Below are 24,059 nucleotides of genomic sequence, written 5' to 3'. Positions count from 1 at the left end.
TCATTTTCAGGCGAATCTGCAAAGAGTCATGTGATAGGAATACCTATACATCCCAAGGCTTCCGAAATCAAGAGAAGAAGATCAAGTGCTGTTGGGCCTAAGAGCTCTGCGGGAGTCGCTGCTAAGAGACGCTCCGTTACAATCGAGCCACCGAGTAGGGAGTTTCTTGCAACACCACCAGCAACACAGGATAATTCAGTGCATAGTGCCTTAACAAAATCCCAAGGGAAACAACTGGAAGATTCTATTCAAGAGGACGATGATGGTGGTGAACACCCGAAGCTTGAATCCCAAGAGGGCCCCAAGTCACAAACCCCAACTGAAGGTAGGATAACCGGTATCAAAATTATCAGCGCACCTGGTAAAGCTGATGTATTGAAAAAAGTGGAGTACGATCCGAATGACCCAAATGATTGTGTTAATATTATCAAGTATGATCACCGTGTGAGTGGGTTTGACCAGTTGACCAAGTCCATTTATTCTCTGCCTCCTGATATGGCTTCTGTTTTGTCCATCGATGAGGATACATTCACCATGGAGGACTTGTGTAAACCTTCGCTACCAATAGGTAAGGCATCATCCCAGTTTGAACTCTCGCAACAAGCCAAGAAGCGCAAATTGCAAGAGAGGGAAAACAAGAGGTTTATAAGAGAGCAGGCAAGAAAGCTGAAAAGATCGATCGAGAGCTTTGCAGAAGAGCAAGAGGAGAATTCTGAGAAGAGATTCAAACGCGAGAATCTTGATGGCGAAGAGCCTGCTGCCAACCTCGCTGTCCAGTTAAAGGTTAGAAATGGTCAAATTGCCCTCGATGAGGAGTCTACTGTTGTTGACCGTCATGCCAATGCAGACGATGTGTACCGTGAGAGACACGACGAGAATCCCTTTGAGAATATGGTCAATTCTGCAACATACGGGCGTCAGAGGTACACCGATAAGTGGACGAGTGACGAAGTTGCCCGTTTCTACAAGGCATTGGGCCAATGGGGCACAGACTTTGCGCTAATCGCACAGATGTTCCCACACAGAACGAGGAAGCAGGTCAAGGCTAAATTCATTCTAGAAGAGAAGAAACGTCCAAGGCTTATAGAGCTGGCGCTGGCAAATAAACTGGGCGTACAGTTCGATTTTGACGCCTACTGTGCCGATTCTAACAAGACGTTCTCCACGCTGAACGAGTTCAACGCCAAACTGGAGAAGCTGAAAGAGGAGCACGTTGAGAACCTAAAGGTGCTGAGCGCAGCAAGGGAGAAAGCCAAGGAAGAGGACTTGCAGAAGCAGAAGAAGAGAGAACACGAGATCGTCACGGGACAGAGAACAATGACCAGACAGGAGAAGCTCACCCAGTTGTCCAAGAATGAAACCGTCATCGGCTCCATCGATGAGGTCAAGAAACAGAGACAAGAGGAGACCATACCTTCCTAACTCTATACACGTATAACATCTAAAGCTAACGGCCAGCGTAGTTGCCTCCGTGAGTAATGGACCATGAGATGTGAAACGCTGTCTCCCCCCTCCCCCATCATGTAGCAGTTTCACAAAGGGTTTACGAGGCTGGAACGATGAAATGACGATGATGCCTTATGCGCAGAGACTGGTTCCACAGGCATGGGATGCGGTTATGCTGCACAGGAAAAGTTTTAGTGAGGCGGATTACGTAATCTTCTGGCCAGCCCATTTTTTTTCCTTCTTTGGCCCAAATGGAGACAACGGCGCTGCGAGGAGAAACAAGAAAAAAAACACATGGAAAGTTGTAACCTGAACAACACCACAGACATTATTAGGGAACACAGCACTGCCATTCACCAACGAAAGGATTCAAGGAGCTGAGATCTAAACCTGATATCTTTCGACAGAACCATCGTATTACTCGGAGTACTTTGATTGTTACGTACTGGCTGTCTTTTTCTGTTGTTGTTGGAGCACCCCTTACCCTTCTTAAAGGAGAAAAAAATACACACATCCATACACACAAGGTTTCAGATTGGTATTTCAGAGGAAGCGCCATGAGCCGTGATTCTCAAGCACAACTTGCACCTATCATAACGTCGAGTGCTGAAGACCAAGCCACCGGCGCGGTCTACCAGGTGATCAAGGATTTCAGCGCGCGTTTAGCGGATGAGCTGAGCTTACGCGTGGGAGACAAGGTGGAGGTGATATCTGATGATAAGGAATATAACGATGGCTGGTACATGGGTAAATCGCTGTCCACGGGCGCTGTCGGGCTGTATCCGAAGAGCTTCACGCAGATTGTTCCCAGTCTATCTCGGCCTTCGCTGCTGAGATCCCGTTCCAGAAGACTGGCCAGTCCCGTGTCATCACAACAGTCCCCAGTGGCGCCATCAAAGAACGTCTTGGGCACTCCTACTGCACAGAAGAATGGCCGCTTAGAGGATTTCGATCTTCATGATTCGCCAACTGCGGCAGCAGGAAACACTGTTTCCAATGCCTTATCGGATATAGATAAGGCACTCGAAGAACTGAGAACAGAGGCTGGAAACTCGGAGGACAAGCGTACAAGTTTCAGCACAGAATCAAAGGAAACGCTCAATCCCGAATCAGTGGAATCATGGACACCTGAGCAGGTTGCGTCATACTTTAGATACTTGGGGTTTGAGGACACAGCTACGCAGTTTGCCAAACACAAGATCACAGGTGCAATCCTTCTTGAACTGGAACTGGCGTATTTGAAAGAGTTGGATATCTCTTCCTTTGGTACCAGATTTGAAATCTTCAAAGAGATTGAGGCGCTGAAGGAATTGTCAAAGCAAAAGAAGTACGACGATGCCAAATCTCTCCAAGCTGCACCAGACTTGTACAGAGGATCGTTAAACATCGAGGATACTCGTCCATTGGGTCACATGCGAAAGAAGTCAAGGTCATTAGACGATATTCCCGAACTAAGGCAATCTCATTCTCTGGACCCAACTGTCTCACAGATTCTTAGACCAGCTTCACAGAAAAACCCACCTCGAGCTCAGGTGCCTGATGTGCCAACGTCACCCTTACAAGACCAATTTCTCTCACCGAGAAGAGCTCCACAACCACCATCGTTCCCGTCTCCGTTCAGGGAACAAAAGAGTGTGGCACAATCTTCTCCTATTCCTAATAAGAGGGCGTCAACCATGGAGGGACATTCCAGAAAACCTTCGTATGACATCTCACCAAACTTCCAGACCACCTCGCACTCAAGAAACGGTAGCCGTAACCTAAAGAGTGCATCTGTTGCTGATTTATCGCATCGGGATCGTCCAGCCTCGAGCATCTACATGGATCCTCATTCGAGACAGTCGAGCGTGAATATCAGAGGTCACTCTAGAAACTCTTCAGAGGGAAGTGTGTTGAGAGCAGAGAAGGATGGTCAAGCGACACATCATCGCCGTAACTCATCGCTGTTTTCATTTTTATCACCCTCCAAGGAGAAATCTCGTCGTAACTCTGTGATACACGTTGATAGTCCAACCAAGGCGAAGACTTTGGTTGCACAAGACCAACAGACACCAACAAAGGGCAAGAGCGATGGAACCAGGTCAGTCAGTGCCAAAGAACGTGAAGCGACTCCAGGAAGCCCTAGTGAGCCGGCAAAGAGGTCTGTATCCGAGGCTGTTAGGGCCAAGACCCTGCGTCATATTACCACTGCAAAGAAGAGTACGAAGAAGACGACATCTGCGTTCATGGAGGGAATCAAGGATATCACTCCAGAGGAGAGTATGCTTACAGCAACGTGCTCCGGATGGATGTCCAAAAGAGGTGGTATTGCCGTTGGTGTTTGGAAACAGCGTTTCTTTGTACTCCACGGCACTAGACTATCGTATTTTACATCACTGGAAGACACCAGGGAACGTGGGCTGATTGACATCACGTCTCACAAAGTTTTGCCAGCGAAGGATGACGACAAGCTAGTCTCTCTGTATGCAGCAAGTACCGGCCACGGTAAATTCTGCTTCAAATTGGTTCCACCAGCTCCGGGCACCAGAAAGGGACTGACCTTTACACAACCAAAAGTTCATTATTTCGCCGTTGACACCAAGGATGAAATGAGATCGTGGATGGCTGCATTGATCAAAGCCACCATCGACATTGACGAATCCGTCCCGGTGTTGAGTTCCTGTGCCACGCCAACGGTTTCACTTCAAAAGGCACAGTCTCTTTTGGCACAGGCACGTGAAAACGTCAAGAAGAGAGACGACTTGTTAAAGAGCCGTGACAATGAGCAGCAGTCTGGAACCTCCAGCGGGACCCCAGATTCCTACTCATTTGATTCAAACGTTGCTGCGCAACAATCCCCAAATACAACTGCAACCACATCTGAGATGACCCCAGTGGTTGGTTACGGATCCAGCGGCTTTGCCTCGCCATACGACATTGCAGCACACCAGGCTACAAAGAACTCACCGGTGTCATCACCTACAACGTCGACGCAAAGCGCTGCGGACTCAGAATTTAAGAGCACACCTTACAGCGGAGGGCCCATGCGCAACCCTTCGCAGAAAGTGATAAGCGCATCACAAGCAGCTGCGCAGGCGGCGCTGGGGAAGAGTAACAGCACGAGCAGCTATGGAGGGAAGATCTGATACATTTTAACGGGCTCGATGCGACTCCAGGCCCTACGGACACTACTGCTTGCTATTTCTTCTTCAACTGCCATAGAACTGTGTGTGTTTATCTACTTTCCACCTTCTTTTCGTTTACGCGACCCATACAGCGCTGATATCTCTGCGCTGACATCTCTGTGGGCCTGTCTCTGCTCAACGGTGCTACTCGACAAGGAGGAAAACAGCCATGAGTATGAATCCATATACATTCACTCACTAACTAATACTACTTTTTCTAATAATAATTGAACGTCACCGGGTTACACCGTCCTTTGCCCATGTAAAGTTAACGTGCGACAGCTCGATTATGCAACCGGTTGTTTTGCCCCAAGCTTCCAGTGTTGGCCGTTGGAAACGCTGAGCTTGTGCAAGTGGAAGGCCCCAGCACTGGCGAGACAGACCCTGAAGGTACTTTCGCTGAGCAGTGGGTGGAAAAGCAGTGATCAATGGCCATGGCAGTGATCAAAGGGAGGGCAGAGCTCAGTGGCCATCGCAGTGATCAAAGGGATGGCAGAGATCAATGGCCATGGCAGATCCAAACGGGGTGGCAGAGATCAATGGCCATGGCAGTGATCAAAGGGATGGCAGAGATCAATGGCCATGGCAGAGCTCAGCGGGATGGCGCCATTGTAGTCGCCATGACCACATCCCACACGAACCAGCGCCGTTGGCCTGAATGACTTGTGGTGTAAATCTCGCGCACCAGCACACAATCACATCGCACATCCATCCATGCGATTAAGCAGAGTCTTACCCGGATACCCAACAGTGAACCCTGCGTTCACTCTCTCCAGCAATCACCTACAAGCACACGCACACCGATGGAGTCCTACAATGCTCAGAGACTGTTTGTGGGGCAAGGAAACACCGCCAGAGACACACACGCACTCACAGCGCTGGATTGTTGTGGGCGTTGCCCCACACACGATAAAAGATGTCAAAAAGTTTGTTTTAATTGGACACTGTCATTCATCAACGCCAGCAAAAAGAAAGAAAAAGTTAAAAACAGACGCATAGAGTTTCAACGCGCCCACCAATTGGGCCAAATCAGCTTATGACCGTTGTGGGACAAGTTTCAAGCAAACTCCTTTGTGTGCGCGTGGATGGATGGAGTATTCCCCCGTAAAAAAGGACAAGAACAGCTATGGTTTCCCTTTTTATCGCAAAATTGAGGGGAAAGCAGAAAGGCGCGCCCCACCACACCATCCACAAACACCAGCAGATTCTCGAAAACATCGCATCCACCAAAAAAGAAACCTTGGTACAGCTTGGGCTTCTCAACAAAAGCAGGACACACACACACACACAGAAAAACATGATCACTTGTGTGGAGCAACAGGCGCTTTGTCCCTTCTCCGTGGCCTGCACCACGCAGCGGTTGCTGGGAGTTGCGATTGTGGGACAAGGGACATGTGTGTGATCAACAATTTGGGTAAACAACCACAAAAACGACAACAACAACAACAACAGCACAAAATTTGTGGGGCAAACGGTAGCTTGCACTTCGCACATTGTAAAGCGCTTTTTTCATGCTTCGCTGGATGTTTGTTTACAAGGGAGGGGTATATAAGAAGGTCTGAAGATCCTGTGAGATTTGGCCAGGAAGGATGGATCTACATCTACAACGAGCAAACAAACACAGATGCCAGAAGCTACTTTGAAGTCGTTGGAAAACGCGCACTTGATGGACATTGCTGCCATCCCACAGCCAAAGAACAACCGCAAGAGACCAGGAGAGCCACACATCAAGTCTCTTGACGAGTACAAGAAGCTGTACCAGCAGTCGATTGAGGACCCGGTGAAGTTCTTTGGCGACCTTGCGAAGGAGAACTTGGACTGGATTAAACCATTCGACAAGGCCAAGCACCCGGATGTCAACAGGGGGTTCCTCAACAATGACGTTGCGTCGTGGTTTATTGGTGGCCAGTTGAACGCGTCCTACAACTGTGTTGATAGACACGCTTTGAAGACGCCAGACAAGCCTGCTCTTATCTACGAGGCCGACGAGCCAGGCGAGGGACGTATCGTGACATACGCAGAGTTGTTGAAGGAGGTTTCCAAAGTTGCCGCCATCTTGCACGATGCCGGTGTCCGCAAGGGCGACACCGTTGCAGTGTACTTGCCAATGATTCCAGAAGCCGTTGTTACGCTCTTGGCCATTGTCCGTCTCGGTGCATTGCACAGTGTTGTCTTTGCAGGGTTCTCTTCTGCTTCTCTTAGAGATCGTATCAATGATGCAAACTCCAAGTTTGTCGTGACCGCTGATGAGTCCAAGCGTGGTTCCAAGACCATTGAGACAAAGAAGATTGTTGACGAGGCGCTAAAGTCCTGTCCACAGGTTAAGAATGTGTTGGTGTTCAAGCGTACTGGTAACCATGTTCCATTCGACTCCAAGAGAGATTTGTGGTGGCATGAGGAGACCAAGAAGTATGGTCCATACTTCCCACCTGTCCCAGTCAACTCTGAGGATCCGTTGTTCCTCCTTTACACATCTGGTTCCACTGGTTCACCAAAGGGTATCCAGCACTGCACCGCTGGGTACTTGTTGAGTGCCTTGATCACCATCAAGTACAACTTTGACTTGCATAAGGAGGACATTTTCTTCACTGCTGGTGACATTGGTTGGATTACCGGACACACATATGTTGTTTACGGTCCATTGCTCAACGGTGCCACTTCTGTTGTCTTTGAAGGTACCCCAGCTTACCCATCCTACTCTCGTTACTGGGAGATTGTTGAGAAGTACAGAGTCACTCAATTCTACGTTGCCCCAACTGCATTGAGATTGTTGAAGAGAGCTGGTGATTCCTACATTGAAGGTCATGACTTGAGCTCCTTGAGAACTCTTGGTTCTGTTGGTGAACCAATTGCAGCCGAGGTTTGGGAATGGTACTTCGAAAAGATTGGTAAGAAGGAGATCCCAATCTTGGATACTTGGTGGATGACTGAGTCTGGTTCTCAATTGATCAGTGGTATCTCTGGTGTCACACCAATGAAGCCAGGTTCTGCCTCCTTGCCATTCTTTGGTGTTGAGCCTTGTATCTTGGATGCAACCACTGGTGAAGAGCTCAAGGGTCCAAACGTTGAAGGTATCTTGGCCATTAGATCTCCATGGCCATCCATTGCCAGAACGATCTGGAAGAACTATGACAGATACTTGGACACTTATCTCAAGCCATACCCAGGTTACTTCTTCTCTGGTGATGGTGCTGCCCGTGATGCTGATGGCTTCTACTGGATCTTGGGTCGTGTTGACGATGTTGTTAACGTGTCTGGTCACAGATTGTCCACTGCTGAAATCGAGGCTGCTCTCTTGGAGAACGATTTGGTTGCAGAGTCTGCTGTCGTTGGTTTCGCAGATGAGTTGACTGGCCAAGCTGTTGCTGCATTTGTTGCCCTCAAGGACAAGAAGACTGCCAGTGAACAAGGCAACGCAATCTCAAAGGACTTGATCTTGACTGTGCGTAAGGAGATTGGCCCATTTGCCGCTCCAAAGCTTATCATATTGGTTGACGACTTGCCAAAGACCAGATCCGGTAAGATTATGAGAAGAATCTTGAGAAAGATCCTTGCTGGTGAGGAGGACCAATTGGGTGATGTGTCTACATTGTCTAACCCACAGGTTGTTGAACAGTTGATCAGTGCTGTCAAGAGCAAGAAATGAAGTGTTTGAAACACATGGGAACTGTTTGACACAGCGTCTCTAATATTTATTCTATAACATAGTACACATCGTATAATTGCTTGATTTGTAAAAATGTTTTGATTGTAGTCGCGACCATAAAGCAACCGTTACTTTTGCCTCATATAGTGGGCATTCTGGTAATTTTAAAGTCATAGTTATTGGCCAAATGAGAAGATGTCACAGGATGGAGGACCATCTGAATCGTCTTTCAGAGAGTATATGAGTACGCTGGAGGATGATGAATTGATCGAGCTCATTACAAGTTGGAGTCAAAAGCGCAAGGCATCCTCACCTAAAGCAGCGGACATTAACACCAATGACGCGGACCAGCCCTCTCACTCATCGTCTCTTTCCTTCCAACTAGCGCAAGAGGACAACGAAGAATCTGTTGATGATCTTGGTGGAGACGATAAGGGCCCCATCTTTGGTGATTACGCTTCCTACTTCGCTACAAAGGCCCAGAATCAACAGATTGAAGACGAGAAGTTTCTCGAGTGGAACAAGAAGCGGCAACAAGTGCAAGGCCAGGATACAAAGGTTTCCAGCATCTTCACAGGGTGTGTTGTGCACGTGAATGGATACACAAGGCCAAGCATAGCTACAATCCACAAGCTGATCATCCTTAACGGTGGGAAGTTCATCCATCATCTGAGCTCCAAAGGTGCTGCCACCCACATCATTGCGGAGAGGTTGACACCAAGGAAGCAGGCTGAGTTCAAAAACTACAAAGTTGTCCGACCTCAATGGGTGCTGGATTCAATAGAAAGGGGGTCACTTCAGCGATGGAGTGACTATTCGCTTATTGAGGTGGATTATGGACAGCAAAGGCTCCAGTTTAGGAATGAAGACCAGACGAATCCTCATGCCAAACAAGATGATGAAGATGAAAGTGAGATTGGCCCTTCAATTGAACCAATGTCTGAGATTGTTGATACTACTGATGGGACTACAACGATTGACTCCAAACACCCCGACTTCCTCAAACAGTTCTTTGCCAAATCTAGATTGCACCATTTGTCCACTTGGAAAGCTGACTTGAGACTGGAGTTCCTGAACATGGTGATTGAACAATCGAAATCACAAGGGCATATGCCTACTGGTGCCTCTCATAGGATCATAGTACATGTTGATTTTGATTGCTTCTTTGCAACTGTTTCTGCACTGAAGAGGCCTGATATCGACTTCCAAAACCAACCAGTCTGTGTTTCTCATGGAGGCACCAAGCCTGGCTCCACAGCTGATATTGCCAGCTGTAACTACGTTTGCAGGAAGTACGGAGTGAAGAACGGTATGTGGGTGAGGCAGGCAAAGAAGCTGTGTCCCGATTTGATCTGTCTAGACTACGACTTCTTGGGGTATGAGACTGCATCGAAGAAGCTGTATGAGATTTTACTTGGATTAAAGCCTGACTGTATACTACCAGTGAGTATTGATGAAGCTCTCTTGGAGATCTCTTCTCTGATTGATGATGAAAACACTGTTGAACAGGTGCAAGGCTTCTGTGAGTCCTTGAGACGAGAGATCTATGAACAAACTCGATGTACAGTAAGCGTTGGTGTCTCTCACAATGTCCTGTTGGCCAAGTTATCACTTAGAAAGGCGAAGCCCAATGGATACTTCTACCTACACGAGAATTTTGAGGAATTCTTACACAATATTCCCGTGAGCAGTCTACCAGGAGTTGGTGGAGCTATTGTCAACAAGCTTATCAGTCAAGTCTTTCCACATTCGAGCTCAGAGATAACTATTGGTGAGATCCAAGGCCTCGAAAGAGCAAATCTGGAGAAGGTATTTGGCGTAAAGACAGGAACCAAACTGTTTGAGTACGCACACGGGATCGACCATACATCCATTGATATTAACAGTAACCCAGAGGCATTCACGAGGAAGAGCATCTCAATCGACATTAACTGGGGGATTAGATTCGACTCAATCGCACAGATTGACGAGTTTCTCTTCCGAGTTTCCGAAGAGATTTGCAACAAGTTACAACTCATGAAGATGTGTACTTCCCAGGTGACATTGAAGATATTAAAGAGATCCAAAGGTGCTCCAATTGAGCCACCCAAGTTTCTTGGTTGTGGACAATGTGACAGTTTCAGCAAGAGCTCAAGATTGGGGATTCCCAGCGATGATTATAGGACGATTGGCATGGAGGCACGTATCCTGTTTCGTAACATTGGTTGTGATCCACTGGAGTTACGTGGTGTATCGATACAAGTGACAAAACTGATTGAAAAGGGTAAGGAGGTGCAAATGAGACTGCCATTTGCCCGTTTAGATGCTCCAAAGACAGCACGACTTGAAGGCAAGGAACAGCACAGTGATACACCTATGGAAGATAAGTCGATGGAGACAACTCAGCTTGAAATCCCCAGTGAGCTTGATTCCTCTGTTCTTCGGGAACTACCGTCATCAATAGAGAAAAGAATAGATGCTCAAAGACAGAGAGACAAAGCTCCAATCGTTGATTTACCAAGAGACATTGATGCTCAAGTGTTTGAGCAATTACCACCCAGTATTCAAGAAGAGTTGAGAAGCGAATTGAGAAGGAGAAACATCACTATTGGCGAACGGACTCCTAAGAGGAAGAGAGTATATTATCAGCAGGTTTTCACTAGAACTGGAGCTTCAGAAGTTATCAGGATTATTTCACCACGGAAGTCGCCTTCTAAATCGCCTCTGAAGAAGTCTCCCACTAAGAAGTCACCTGTCAAAGACGTCAAGAGGCGTGAAACAAAAGTTGCCAAAGTTGATGAGGACGTGTTGAATGAATTACCACCATCTTTGAGAAAGGAGATCTTGGAAGAATGGGACGAGTACGAAAGGACAAACATGACTGAGTTCGATAGGCTCAGAGAACGTGGTAAACTGCCAGAGACCAAGTTTCACAACAGTGCTAACAGCATCGAATCACTGGTGATGGACGATTTCGAGTGTAAGATAAATCTGATCATGTTTCAGAAGACGTCTCAACCTTCCAAGATCATCAAGCTCGTTGATCGTTGGATGAAGAAGACCGTCGAGAAAGGACCTCATCACCGTGACCTCGAGCTGTTCCAAACATACTTATCGAAACTCAAACATCATAGCCATCCATTGTATGCCGTGATCATTGAGCGTATGCGTTTGATTTCACGTATTGAACCACTATGCCAACGATGGCTCAACATCTTGACGACGCTGATACAAGAAAGGCCTACATATAGGGACTAGTGTATTGTTCTTTTGTTTCTATAAGGATAACCAACTTGTCGTTAAAATTAACAATAAACCTATAATAATGATAATGAAAAAAAAGCTATAATCGAGGATTACGTCTACTCTGTAGACATTTCGCTTAAGCCTGAACCAATCTGATGGTGTTGGAGTGACCAGAACCCTCTCTCCAACCTTGGATACAGACAACAGAGTCACCCTTCTTCAAGATACCAAGACTGATGGCCTCAGTGATAGCACTTTGGACTCTCTTCTCAACATCCTCTTGCCAGTTCTCAACAGCTGGCTCGTTGTACTGGAATGGATACACACCACGGTACAAGTGAGCGAATCTGGCAGCACGCTCGTTTCTTGTAATCATAATGATTGGAAGGTTTGGTCTGTACTTGGAAACCAATCTAGCGGTGGTACCAGAGGTGGACAATGTGATGATGGCCTTAGCACCGTTCTCAGCAGCAGCAGAGACAGCGTTAGAAGCGATGGTCTCAACGTTGGAGAATGGGGTCTTTGTGATGTTTCTGATCTCATCATACACAGCACGGTAAGGAATGGCCTTCTCAGCAATGAGGGCAGTGTGGTGCATCATGGTGACAGCCTCAACTGGGTAGTTACCCTTAGCAGTTTCACCTGAAAGCATGACACAGTCAGCACCGTCAAGGACAGCATTACCAACATCAGAAACCTCAGCACGGGTTGGTCTTGGGTTATACGTCATGGACTCAAGCATTTGGGTGGCACAGATGACTGGCTTACCGGCAATGTTACACTTGGCAATCAATTGCTTTTGGACAACAAACACCTCTGGGGCTGGGATCTCAATACCCAAGTCACCACGAGCAACCATGACACCGTCGGTGACCTCGAGGATCTCGTCAAAGTTGTTGACACCCTGTTGGTTCTCAATCTTTGCAATGATCTTGATGTCCTTACCATCTTCACCCAAAACCTCTCTGATGGTGAGGATATCCTGCTTGGTTCTGATGAAGGAGGCGAAAACCATGTGGACACGGTTCTTGACACCGAAACGCAAGTCAGCCTTGTCCTTCTCGGACAGAGCTGGCAAGTCAACGTCGGTGTTTGGCAAGTTGACACCCTTGTGGGCGCAGATCTTACCAGCGTTCAAGGAGCGCACCTTCAAGGTCTGCTCATCGACAACCTCGAGAACCTCGAACGACAACACACCGTCGTCGACGTAGATGATACGGCCGGTCTCGATCACCTTGGTGATGTTCTTGTAGTCCAAGTACATCAGCTTGTCATCAGACACCTTGGCGTACTGCTCATCTGTGGTGAAGATCATCTCGTGGCCTGGACCAATAGGGTACTCAGCGTCATCCCTGGTGGTACCAGTTCTGATCTCTGGACCCTTGGTGTCCAGAGCAATAGCCAGAGGACGGCCTGGGTACAGCTCCTCCGACTTGCGCGCGTTGTCAACAACGGTCTGGTGGTACTCGTACGAACCGTGAGAAAAGTTCATACGCACAACGTTCAGACCAGCCTTTCTCAGCTTCACAAGCATCTCTGGCGAGTTGGTCTTAGGACCAATCGTACCAATGATCGACGTGCGACGAAGGTGGTTCTCTGGCACATCGGAGATGTCCAGCTGGGATAACCAGCCAATCTTGGAGTCTTGTGGAGCCATTTCAGTGTAGTAAGTGGTGATAGTTTTAGCGTTTGCCTGTGCCATTTTCCCTCCCTCTGCCGCTGAGCTCACGTTTGCGGCCCATCCTCCTTTTATAATTACAAGGGTGAGCAGTCATGACGGCGCTTTTCCCAGCGGGCGCACCGCAAACGAGGCCTGCGTAGAGGTTTTTGCGAGGGGGCACCGCGCTGCGCAGCACAGAGGCTACGCGGGACACCACGCAACGGCCTCGAAAAAAATGTGTCCACCACCGCGTGCTTCCCAAACAGCGAGGAGCCCGCACCGCGAGGAGCCCGCACGCTGGGCGCAGAAGGTGCGACGAGTCTGAGATGAGCTGTATCAACTGCACCACGCGGGAAGAGGAGGCCAGGCAGGGAAACACGCGGAGGATGGCCGAGGGCGGTTGGCGGAAGAAAAAGAAAAGAGGAGCGGGTTGAGGAAAACCGGCAGGGATTTTTAGGCGGTGGTGGTGGTGGTCGCGGTGGTGGTGGTGGTGGTAACGGCAGCAACGGCGGTGCCGGCGGAGAGTCAGCTACTTGGGTCGAGGTGTCGAGTTACGGTGGTGGAATTGGTGGTGGTATTGGTGCCACGGCGGGCGTGGTGGTATGTACCGTTTGGTGGTGTGCTTCACGTCCTGGGCTGCTATGGTGATGGTCCTGCGGTGGTGTTCCGCACCGACAAGCAGTCAGTTGATACCCAGCGCAAGTGCGCAGTCAGCCCTGTAGTCGGATGGCACAAAGCGTGTCAGGTGCTGTGCGTGCCACTGGACGAGTTTGTCGCGATGATGTAAGCTGTTGTTCGACACACACTCGTTGTAGAGCTCCAGCACGGAGGACACGTCGTGTGTTATCAGCATGTCATCTAAGGTTAAGATCCAGTAGCGCGCGTCGTCGTGGAGGGTGGTTGACAGCTGTGCCCTGAGCTGCGCGTCGGTGCGCTGGTGTGGTAGCTGCTTGAACAGCTCGAGGGCCACGTCGGTGTCGTTCTGCGTGGTGACCAGCTGGACGAGGAACTCGTTGAACTGCTGAGGGTCCGTCGTTATGTACTTTTCAACGTGGATCAGTTGCAGTAACAGTTCGACGTTATTGGGCGATTCCCCAAGCGCATATAACAGGATGTCACGTGCCTTGAGGTAGTTCCTGTGCGAAAGCTCCAGCTTTACCAACTTCAGTTGCACAACAGACTTGTTGGAGCCTCGGAGGTGTAGCAACGATTTGTACAGCACATGCTTAGCATCCTGGATCTTCTGTGACGATATGTAGTACTGCGCAAATTGCAGCCATATATCAGGGTACTCACACAGTGGCACGAGTGCCCTGTGGAATAGCTGCCGAATTTGTAGATCGTCACCGTTAATGACGATGAATTGTAGATAGCGGCTCCAGTTGTCCAGCTCTTGATACGATTTCGCCATTTGAGGAGAGTAGAATTCCAATTTGACACCCTTTTCATACTCATACAGCTCAAAGGATTTGAACTGCGTGGTGATGTAGGCATCTGTATAGATTTTTTTCAACTTGGACTTCAAATCACGGTAGTTTATACGCTTCAGGTCCAACTCCTCCAGCGAGTGTTGCAATTTCAGCTTCTTGACGAGATCATCACGGGTCACCATTAGCAGTATGTTGTCCTGGTTGAGATTCTCAATCTCATCGAACAGCAATTGGAAGAAATAGGAGTAGTTATAGATCGGAATCTCAACGATTTTCTTCAACAGGTTGAACCAGTAGATAGATTTGCCCCTGTGATTCTCCTCTAATTCCAAGTATAGCCTCCAAAACTCATAGCTGTGATAGTGAAGCCCAATGCGTAGTTCAGCTTCACGGTACACTGCCAGCAAGTTTTGATACTCCAGCTCGCAGAGCGGCAGTAACTTCAAATACGAGATCCAAATCAAATTCGAATGCGGAATCAACGACAGCGAGCGCCTGTAGATCAGCAGGCACCGGTCCGTATTGCCCAGCTGCCATTCCAGCTGCGCATAGTTGATCCAGTACCTTTCACAGAAGCTCCACTTCTTCAAGAACTGTTCATACGAAGTGCGAAACGTTTCAATTTTGTCCCTCGAGGAGGCCTTGTTCAGACCTTTACAGCTATATTCGATGAGTTTCTCCCAAGAGGCAAAGTTATCCGGATCATTAGCCACGCTGAGTGAGACTTCACACCATTCCTCGTCCAACGTCATCCTCCTTCTCGCCGGCTGGTCGTATCGAGCTGTGACGTTCCCATCGCTTTCATAGAAGGCCAAAGAAAAAAAAAATCACACACACAACAAACACAGCACACAGCACACAGCACACAAACACGAAACCGTTTGCGCTTGACATTGCGGTGTCCGGGTGTGCTCGTTCTCAAAGTGTTTGTGTGTGCCGCTTTCCAATTCACCAGCCGCGGTAGTGTGCAATTCCACACACGCCACACAATTAAAACCCGGTTTAGGTAAAACGTGGCTAGTGAGATAGAGTACCCAGGCCCCCTCCCAACAGGAGGAGAGGGACACACCCGCAGCAGCAGGAGCCAAAGGTTAAAAATAGCACCACAGCGTTCGTGTTTCTCCGCCCTTTCCAGACACACAATCATCCAAACACCCGCCGTGTCCACCGCGGATGGCCATAAAGTGCTAAGAAAAGTTCACAGACCACAAGCCAAAAAAAATTGTACACACGGAGGGAGAAAAGCGAAAGTTCGTCACAGCCCATTTCTCTGAGAAAGAAACAACACCTTTACAATTGTTTCCCTTTTCTCAGCTTGCTCCCCTTCTCAGTTGCCTTAGAAACTGTTTCTACACACCCGGAGGAAAGTCGAGCATCAGTGAGATCACCATGAAGGCGAGCGTATTCCTCACGATATGGACGCTTGTGTCTCATGCAGTGGCAGAGCGTATGATTAGAACCTCCTCTCTGCTCACGTGTATGGAGGACTCACAGCTCACCGCGTCGTACTTTGACGTTATCTTCTACCCAGACAACTCCACCGTCGTATACGATATCAACGCAGTCACCACGATCTCCGGCTACGTGATGGGTAAAGTGACGTTGATCGTTTATGGGTTGAATGTGCTTGAGGAGAACATCGACCTGTGTGATCTCGGGTTTGATGAGCTGTGTCCGCTACAGGAAGGTGCCGGGCGTATCGAGATCTCCTCGTCCACGGAGATCTCAAACTCGATCACTGACCGGATCCCTGGTGTTGCTTACACCGTGCCTGACCTGGATGCCCGTGTCAGAGTTGTGGCTTACTCCCAGAACGATACCAACACCCCATTGGCCTGTGTGGAGGCGGTTCTCACCAACGGGAAAACGGTCCAGACAAAGTACGCTGCTTGGCCCATCGCAGCCATCTCCGGTGCAGGGTTGATCATGTCTGGAGTGATCTCGATCATCGGACACTCTAACACAGCTGCGCATATCGCCTCCAACTCGATTTCGCTCTTTGTCTACTTCCAGAACGTTGCGATCACATCGATGATGGCCGTGGCCCGTGTGCCACCAATCGCCGCTGCCTGGGCCCAGAACTTCCAGTGGTCAATGGGCATCTTCAACGCTCAGTTCATGCAGACCGCAATCAAGTGGTACGTCCAGGCCACCGGCGGTACTTCCACAGTGGTTGTGGAAAACAAGGACTTGTTGTCCATCTCAGTGCAGAAGAGAGAGTTCATCGACGCAGTGGCTTACTACGCCCCAAAGATCGTGAACCATTTCGTCAAGAGGGCAGATTTCAACTTTGACGATAGTCTTAACGATGACACCTTATACACAACTGACGAGCGTAACACTGACGACCTGACCTCGAAGACCTTGGTGCTGAGAGGTATCCAGAGAGTTTCGTACCTCGCTGACATTGAAATCTCAAACTTCTTCCTGACAGGTATCGTGTTCTTCCTCTTCTTCGTGTTTGTCGTGTTGATCTGTGTCATGTCGTTCAAGGCAATCATCGAGCTCTGCATCAGATCAAACGTCATGAAACAACACAGGTTCCCTGATTTTAGACAACACTGGTCCACCATCATCAAAGGTATCCTATTTAGACTGGCACTTGTGGCATTCCCACAGATCTCCCTTCTCTGTCTCTGGGAGTTCACACAGCGTGATTCCTCGGCTGTGGTTGTTGTCGCTGTGTTCCTGCTAGTCATTGAATGTGGATTGCTACTGTACGGTACCACCATGGTTATCATCATTGGTAGAAAGTCTACAAAGATGTATAAGACTGCCGCATACCTCTTGTACGGAGATGCAAAGACGTTGAACAGATTTGGATTCCTCTACGTTCCGTTCCAGTCTGAATACTATTGGTGGTTAGTTCCAATGCTAACGTATCTATTCCTGCGTTCGATCTTTGTTGCTCTGATGCAAGAGGTTGGAGAGGCACAGGCAATGTGTGTCTTCATCACTGAACTGTTGTACTTTGCTGCGCTATGCTGGAAGAGACCATATATGGACAAGAGAACAAACGCGTTCAACATCATTGTCCACCTGTTGAACTTGGTGAATTCTATTATCTTCTTGTTCTTTTCAACCATCTTTGGCCAACCACAGGTGGTTTCATCCGTGTCTGCTGTTGTATTCTTTGTCATCAATGCTGCTTTCGCCTTGTTCTTGTTGATCTTCACCATTGTTACATGTGCATTGGCTGTGATCTACAAGAACCCAGATACGAGATACCAGCCAATGAAGGATGACCGTGTGTCATTCATTCCACGTACAACTGCACTGGAGAAAGGCGACAAGCAAGACACTGAGCTATTGGCTCTTGGTGAATCTGTAATGAACGGACAAAAACCACAGCAGCTACAACTTCAGGAAACCATTTCTGACGACGAATCTTCATCTTACAAGTACCCAAGAGAATTCCTCTCGAGATCTCGTGCAGATTCTATACAGAGTGGCCAACAAGTCCAGCCAGCAAGCACCGTTTATGGTACGCAAGGATTGTCGAAGCCTGGTGTTTCATTCATGACTGATACCTCATACCACGGAAACTCAAGTCTCTTCAACGATGAATCCACCTCGACATATTCAAACACAGTTAGCAATCCATTTGAAAACCCATATGCCAAGGCAAGACAACAGAATAACGGGAACAAGTTCTAGTTAATCTCTAGGACATCACACGAATGCAAATATACTACTGATTTTCACATCCCCTTATCTCAACTTCATCTTTCTATGCTCTTGTTACGAATATCTAGTTCTCATTTATTTTGGTTTCACCTATGTGTAGTCTACTTTGAATCTATGGAGGTCAGGACTCTAAAACAAGTTGAACCAAGTGATTTGGTCAAGCAGTGCCTTATCCTGAGAGTACTTCACGACAGGGTCGCTCAAGTCGCCTCTCACAGTGAAGCCATGGGAGACCTTTGAGAACAGATCAATTTGGTATCTTGCACCAATCTCGCTGAGTTTCTTCTCAGTCTCATGTCTCAGCTCCACAGTAAAGATTGAATCAATCTCTGATGCTGAGATGATGATTGGCTTGGTAATGGCAGCAACCTCGTCGATGGTGACGAACGAAGGATGTGCCACAGCACCAGCTGTGGCGTACTTGCCCTCAGCCAATTGTTGGATAGCGTACTTGGCACCGAAACAGTAACCAACAACACCAACAAAAGAGTAGCTCCCTGACTCTGTGAGCGACTTGAGGAACCCGTCAACGATTGGGGTGGTGATTTCAGGACCGTGACGGCCCAGCCACTCTGGAATATCAGTAACAGACGGAACACAGTCCTCACCTTTAAGGATATCAGGAATCAAAACATAGTAACCAGCCTTGGCAAACTCATCAGCAATCAAAAGAACATTGTTGTACTTGTTGCCGTAGATATCAGTGATCAAGACGATGACACGCTCACCCTTCTCACCAGTGACATAGGTGTTCAGGCCGAACAAGTCAACGTGGGAGCCCTTTGGAGTACCCTCTATGCTCTTCCTGTTAGTAACTCCATTCAGCAGCAAGCAGAAAAAGCTCGTGACTCACCGTGGAAGTTGGAAGTGACACAGCATTGTCCTGGAGCGTTGGAAGCCATTTTGTGATGCTCAATTGATCTCAAAGTAGAGAGCTTAGGGAGTTTGAGCCGGGCTAAAAGTAGCCAAAGTAGAACATTAGTAATTGTTGCATCAACAGCGGGCTGGAATTATCGGAAATTACACGAACCTACCGGAGATAAAAGCACTATGATATGAATTCTCCCTATACTACACCGCAGAACTTTGTTTTACCGAAAACACTGTGATGGAAGACGTTGAACCAGGTGATTGGCTCACACTCCTCAGTTGCTTCGGCCTCTTCAGTTCTGGTGCTGTTTCTGTGAGAAGTTGCTGAAGATTGAACCTTGACAACTTGTTTGGAGTCCTGACGGTGTTGATCTGGCTGTTGTGTCCAGAGATCAACATGAGCCTCCAGGGCCATGTCTTCGTGTGACACTCTGGGCTTTCTCTGCGACGATGGTTTGGTTCTGATTATGCTATAACGGATGCCTCTACTGTCGCCATCACTGGATGCCTTCTTATCGGATTTTGCCTTTGAAAGCTTGGAACGAACGTACGTCTTTGCATTCTCCTTGATTCCCTTGTCTTTCAACTGCTTTGTGCGACGACGGTCCTCCAACTTCTGTCCAATGATTTCAATTTTGGCACTGTTGACCTCTCCTCTGTCGTTGTAGTCGAGCTCGCTCAATGATCGCCTCGTTAAGGTGGTCAATGGTGTTTTGACGGTGGATTGTGTCTTCACAGTCCTTCTCGGGCTATACGTCTCGGAGAGACCCGCTTTATTCTCCTTGATGATGCTCAAGGGAATGACCAACTCTTCAAGGTTGTTACTGGTGGACTGGGATGGTTCATCAGTGTTGTGGCTCCCTCCAAGAGCTCGCTGCGAATGCTCAAACAGTGGGAATAAGGCTAAGCTGCTCATGTCATCTTTTATCTTCAAGCAGTAGCCATATCTCTTTATTGCAGGGTTTACAGTACAAAACACACCGTGGAGTAAATCCGCAAAGGCGATATCTTCACTCCATGTCTTTGCAAACTGATCGAAGAACATATCCTGAGACTTATCTAGCCCGTACCGGTGTGCTCCAAGTATGGGAGAATCACCATAGCGTTGAGCATCGGTGTTATCCAACCCACTCTTGAACATAAATACAATCAGCGGAGTGGTGTCTTGGATGGCATGCACAAACATGGGCAAGTGCTGTCTTGAGACGGATATTATATCCTTCATCAGGGACTTCGGATTGAAATCCGTTGGGATGGGCAATACGAGCATATAGTCCAACAATACAGAGTGGAGTGGGAGTGTAAATGGAGATGAATTCTCAAGGAATGTGGCATATTCCGATCTTGATTGAGACTTGGGGACGTTGATGGAATCAGAGGTATTGAACACAAAGTATGGCACCGTCTGTTCCGGTATTATGATATCCAAGTGTGATGGGAACAGCGTATTGCTGAACTTGAACTTTTTGGAGTACTTCACCAAATCCTTGAACCCTAGGCGGTTCAATACCCTTTCAGTGATATGGCTTCTTGGTATTAGGAACACGTCGTCCAACTCCTGGTACTCCCTGGCCTCATAGCCAGCTAGCACTCCCATCGATTGCAATTCATCTCTGAGTTCTATAGTGAATGGAGAAGCTGGTGATTTGGACTCATCCAGCTCCCCGAAATAGTCATTTGAAATGACTATGCTTTGAGCAAACTGTGCAAAGGCACAGAACAGCAAGAGCAGTCTCATTGGAGCAAGTTTACGAGCGTTGAGTGGTTGGTAGTTGAGTGTATTGATGAGAGCTATTGAGTATTTCCTCCAAATAATGGACTAAACTACTTGATTTTGTGGTTAACACAAATCCTCCATATACTGAGATATTAGTGGTTAGGAAGCTGTGATAATCGTGTACAAACTGTTACAACAAGCCGTATCCAGCTTCTGGGAGTCAGTCTTCCAGGATCGAAGCACCAGCACGGGACTTCCAACCATCTCGTTGCGGTTGCGTCATGCTTCTCCACCTTGAGGCCAAGCACCGTGTCACATCTTGAGCACTTGCTCCTGGCAATTCGCTTCTTGCCCTGTGGAAGTTTGACTTGAACCACAGGTGATACTGGGGTAATCTTGTGGCCGTCTTGGTACAGATGGCCTTTTGAGCTTTCCCAGTGGAATCTTGTGTCGTTGTTATCTTGTCATTGGCTTTCACTGACTTGCCTTTAACACGTTTAAGCACACTGGGGATAGTTGGACATGGTGGAACACTGACGAGGTTCTGACTGGTGTGTCTCTGTCTGACAGTTTTGTTGGAGCCCACGCTCTGACCGTTCAGCCTAAAAGGTGCTTTAGCCTGGCCTGAGACAGCTTGATTCTGGAGTTTGGGGAATTGCCTCTTCCCTAATCCTACGACATTGTTGACGTTGAATCTGAAGATGATTGAAGTAGACATCTTACGCTTGATATCTGTATTGTTGGCCAGGATTGTGGTCCAGTATTGTGGTCCAGGATTGTGGTCTTATGCCAACGAAAGCACTGAGTACTACCGTAGAACCATACGCCGTTATATACACACATCGCTCACTCTGTGTGGGAGCACATAAACAGCATTCATAACGCATCTGCAACGTGAATGACACATCGATGCTACACAACGTTGTCAAGTCGATATACCACGGTGAGGCCTTCTATAAATGCGGACACGTGAAGAAAGATGGCAGGCTTTCCCATCACCATTATTCTATACCAAAAGGGCAAAGTGTATCAGATTAACATGAACTGAGGAACGAGCTGCCTCATCTCTCATGACAAGGCATTGTAAACTCTACACGGTGCACAGTCCTTGAACAGCTCCATGTGACTAGTTGATATCTTGCAACACAGCTCTATATACGAGAACAATCAATGCTTCATCTGTGACGTTTCAATTGTGACCTCGTCCCGTTAGAAAAGTGAAAATTTCCCCTTTGAGCGATGTGGTGATTTTTCAATTTTTCCTCGTTTCGCAATTGAAAGTCTCTCGAGGGAGTTTTGTCTTAGAAGGGGAAAATAGACAGTTTCTTCACAGCCAAATCAAACCAAACAGGATGCTTAAGATGTTGTCGGGATCTCCCTTGAGATCGTTGAACACCGTCAGCTATACACGTATTGGTTTGTCCTCAATTGCCAAGGCATACTCCACGAATGTTGAAGACAAGAGCACCAGCAGCACCACCCATTTTGGTTCAAAGACCGTGCTTGCCAGCGAGAAGGAGAAACTCGTTGGTCAAGTGTTCAGTTCTGTCGCTTCCAAGTATGACATCATGAACGATGTCATGAGTATGGGTGTGCATAGACTCTGGAAGGATGAGTTTATCCGTCGACTGGATGCCGGTGCCAGACCTGGTTCTCGTCCTTTGGACTTTATTGACGTTGCCGGAGGTTCAGGTGACATTGCATTTGGGCTGCTCGACCATGCCAAGGCCAAGTTCAACGACACCAAGTCTACCATGACCGTGGTGGACATCAACCCCGATATGCTGAGGGAAGGAGAGAAGAGATGCTCCGAGAACCACTATAAGAACGACCCAAGAATCCAATTCCTGGTGCAAAACGGTGAAGTCCTTGACAAGATTGAGGACAATTCCAAGGATGTCTACACCGTGTCGTTTGGTATCAGAAACTTCACCAATATCCAAGCCGGGTTGAACACTGCCTACAGGGTGTTGAGACCAGGCGGTGTTATTGGAGTGCTGGAGTTCTCCAAAGTTGACAACGTCATCGTAGACACTTTCTACCAGAACTGGTCCAAGTTCCTACCGATCTTCGGCCAGGCCATCGCCAACGACTACGACTCGTACCAGTACTTGGTGGAGTCCATCCAGAGATTCCCAAAGCAGGAGGAGTTCAAAGGCATGATCCAGAAGGCTGGCTTCTACGTCCCTGAGCCTGGCTACCAGAACCTCACTTTCGGAATTGCCGCCATCCACATTGGTATAAAGTTGTGAAGCTGTGGCTCTGTTTATATCCTGTGTACATAGAAAGCTTCTGCCCTTCCAATATAAGCATTAGTAAAGCGCTTTACATCGGTGGTTCCATGAACGAAGTGAGCCATCACTGTCTCTGCGACATTGTAAGAGGGAAAAGTAAACATTGGGAAATGTCCCAAACAGGAATGTTTCTGTTTTGGGACGAAACATGTGTCAATCTCGCGTTGCTGCGGTGAATTTACCGAAAAACGAGCATAGTGGCGTATATTTGTGCCGTTGTGGTCTGTAACGTTGTGGTCTGTAACGTTGTGGCGTGTACCGTTATGGCCTGGGATGGGTTGGCCTGGCTGTAGGCGACTGGGTGTGGAGACGTATCTGATGGCCGGACACTAAGGCCTGGTGGAAGTAATCGTGGTGTACACAGTTGAGCAGCCTACTACGTGTGGTAGTTGTGGTAGATGCACTATGTGTGCCAGGTGTGCTAGTTGTGCCGGATATGGTACACACACGACACATGGTACACACACTACACACATTACACACATTACACACACTACCCACACTACCCACACTACCCACACTACACACACTACACACACTACACGCACCACACGCACCACACGCACTTCGCCTCCAGCGAATTGGCCCGCCCCATTGCCAATTCCCAATTGGCCCATTGGAGCAGGCCCATTGGAGCAGGCCCCAATGGCTCAGGCCCTCAAGAAAAAGAAACAAAGCAACACGCCGTTGTTGAAGCGGCTTTGGCCCCGCGGTGGTCTGTGTGTCCCCCAACGGCCAACGGCCCAACATTTTCAACAAGGGGGATGGGCTGCGCGAAAGTACAACACACACACGCCAATTGGCTCTAAAACCGCTAGCCATCTCAGCTGAAGGGGGAAATAGACGTATCAAAACCCATACAACAGCACAATTCCACGTAAAACACAGTAGAAACACAGTAGAAACACACACTTGCGATC

General features: G+C 48.1%; 12 protein-coding genes across 12 annotated transcripts; 7 read left to right on the top strand and 5 right to left on the bottom strand.

Moving 5' to 3' along the window:
* The first annotated feature begins 426 nt into the window (after positions 1–426).
* On the top strand, positions 427–1,512 carry BDP1 (transcription factor TFIIIB subunit BDP1). The gene has a single exon (XM_020215029.1). It carries the CDS (start codon positions 496–498, stop codon positions 1,420–1,422), a length of 927 nt encoding a protein of 308 aa, XP_020070697.1. The 5' UTR covers positions 427–495; the 3' UTR covers positions 1,423–1,512.
* Positions 1,513–1,634: 122 nt separating this feature from the next.
* Positions 1,635–4,924, top strand: CYBJADRAFT_167680 (uncharacterized protein). Its single transcript, XM_020215028.1, has one exon. It carries the CDS (start codon positions 2,004–2,006, stop codon positions 4,569–4,571), a length of 2,568 nt encoding a protein of 855 aa, XP_020070696.1. The 5' UTR covers positions 1,635–2,003; the 3' UTR covers positions 4,572–4,924.
* A 1,352-nt stretch (positions 4,925–6,276) lies between these two features.
* Positions 6,277–8,256, top strand: ACS1 (acetate--CoA ligase 1; the record flags this gene model as incomplete). Its single annotated transcript, XM_020212691.1, has 1 exon — positions 6,277–8,256. The coding sequence occupies one exon, from the start codon at positions 6,277–6,279 to the stop codon at positions 8,254–8,256; it is 1,980 nt and encodes a 659-aa protein (XP_020070695.1).
* A 240-nt stretch (positions 8,257–8,496) lies between these two features.
* REV1 (deoxycytidyl transferase) lies at positions 8,497–11,493 on the top strand (the record flags this gene model as incomplete). The annotated part of the gene is made up of 2 exons (XM_020213353.1): positions 8,497–10,622; positions 10,758–11,493. The coding sequence occupies 2 exons, from the start codon at positions 8,497–8,499 to the stop codon at positions 11,491–11,493; spliced, it is 2,862 nt and encodes a 953-aa protein (XP_020070694.1).
* CDC19 (pyruvate kinase CDC19) lies at positions 11,485–13,595 on the bottom strand. The gene has a single exon (XM_020215027.1). The coding sequence runs from the start codon at positions 13,181–13,183 to the stop codon at positions 11,618–11,620; it is 1,566 nt and encodes a 521-aa protein (XP_020070693.1). The 5' UTR covers positions 13,184–13,595; the 3' UTR covers positions 11,485–11,617.
* A 17-nt stretch (positions 13,596–13,612) lies between these two features.
* PRP42 (mRNA splicing protein PRP42) lies at positions 13,613–15,514 on the bottom strand. Its single transcript, XM_020215026.1, has 3 exons — positions 15,425–15,514; positions 13,736–15,369; positions 13,613–13,709 (listed from the first exon to the last, which is right to left on the bottom strand). The coding sequence occupies exons 1-2, from the start codon at positions 15,463–15,465 to the stop codon at positions 13,824–13,826; spliced, it is 1,587 nt and encodes a 528-aa protein (XP_020070692.1). The 5' UTR covers positions 15,466–15,514; the 3' UTR covers positions 13,613–13,709; positions 13,736–13,823.
* A 506-nt stretch (positions 15,515–16,020) lies between these two features.
* Positions 16,021–18,228, top strand: FLC2 (flavin adenine dinucleotide transporter FLC2; the record flags this gene model as incomplete). Its single annotated transcript, XM_020212687.1, has 1 exon — positions 16,021–18,228. The coding sequence occupies one exon, from the start codon at positions 16,021–16,023 to the stop codon at positions 18,226–18,228; it is 2,208 nt and encodes a 735-aa protein (XP_020070691.1).
* Positions 18,229–18,387: 159 nt separating this feature from the next.
* On the bottom strand, positions 18,388–19,160 carry AIM2 (the record flags this gene model as incomplete). The annotated part of the gene is made up of 2 exons (XM_020212678.1): positions 18,388–19,052; positions 19,112–19,160. The coding sequence occupies 2 exons, from the start codon at positions 19,158–19,160 to the stop codon at positions 18,388–18,390; spliced, it is 714 nt and encodes a 237-aa protein (XP_020070690.1).
* A 118-nt stretch (positions 19,161–19,278) lies between these two features.
* CYBJADRAFT_87631 (uncharacterized protein) lies at positions 19,279–20,966 on the bottom strand. Its single transcript, XM_020217984.1, has one exon. It carries the CDS (start codon positions 20,864–20,866, stop codon positions 19,325–19,327), a length of 1,542 nt encoding a protein of 513 aa, XP_020070689.1. The 5' UTR covers positions 20,867–20,966; the 3' UTR covers positions 19,279–19,324.
* Positions 20,967–21,065: 99 nt separating this feature from the next.
* CYBJADRAFT_173050 (HMG-box domain-containing protein) lies at positions 21,066–21,563 on the bottom strand (the record flags this gene model as incomplete). The annotated part of the gene is made up of 1 exon (XM_020216422.1): positions 21,066–21,563. One exon carries the CDS (start codon positions 21,561–21,563, stop codon positions 21,066–21,068), a length of 498 nt encoding a protein of 165 aa, XP_020070688.1.
* Positions 21,564–22,197: 634 nt separating this feature from the next.
* COQ5 (2-hexaprenyl-6-methoxy-1,4-benzoquinone methyltransferase) lies at positions 22,198–23,172 on the top strand (the record flags this gene model as incomplete). Its single annotated transcript, XM_020217508.1, has 2 exons — positions 22,198–22,242; positions 22,282–23,172. The coding sequence occupies 2 exons, from the start codon at positions 22,198–22,200 to the stop codon at positions 23,095–23,097; spliced, it is 861 nt and encodes a 286-aa protein (XP_020070687.1). The 3' UTR covers positions 23,098–23,172.
* Positions 23,173–23,293: 121 nt separating this feature from the next.
* On the top strand, positions 23,294–24,059 carry CYBJADRAFT_167674 (uncharacterized protein). The gene is given in 2 exon segments (XM_020215025.1): positions 23,294–23,748; positions 23,764–24,059. 2 exon segments carry the CDS (start codon positions 23,545–23,547, stop codon positions 23,968–23,970), a joined length of 411 nt encoding a protein of 136 aa, XP_020070686.1. The 5' UTR covers positions 23,294–23,544; the 3' UTR covers positions 23,971–24,059.

The sequence above is a fragment of the Cyberlindnera jadinii genome (assembly GCF_001661405.1).
Source record: "Cyberlindnera jadinii NRRL Y-1542 unplaced genomic scaffold CYBJAscaffold_6, whole genome shotgun sequence".
NCBI lineage: Eukaryota > Fungi > Ascomycota > Saccharomycetes > Phaffomycetales > Wickerhamomycetaceae > Williopsis > Williopsis jadinii.
The sequence above is the reverse complement of the archived record's forward strand: the minus strand, read 5'-3'. Positions and strand labels throughout refer to the sequence as shown.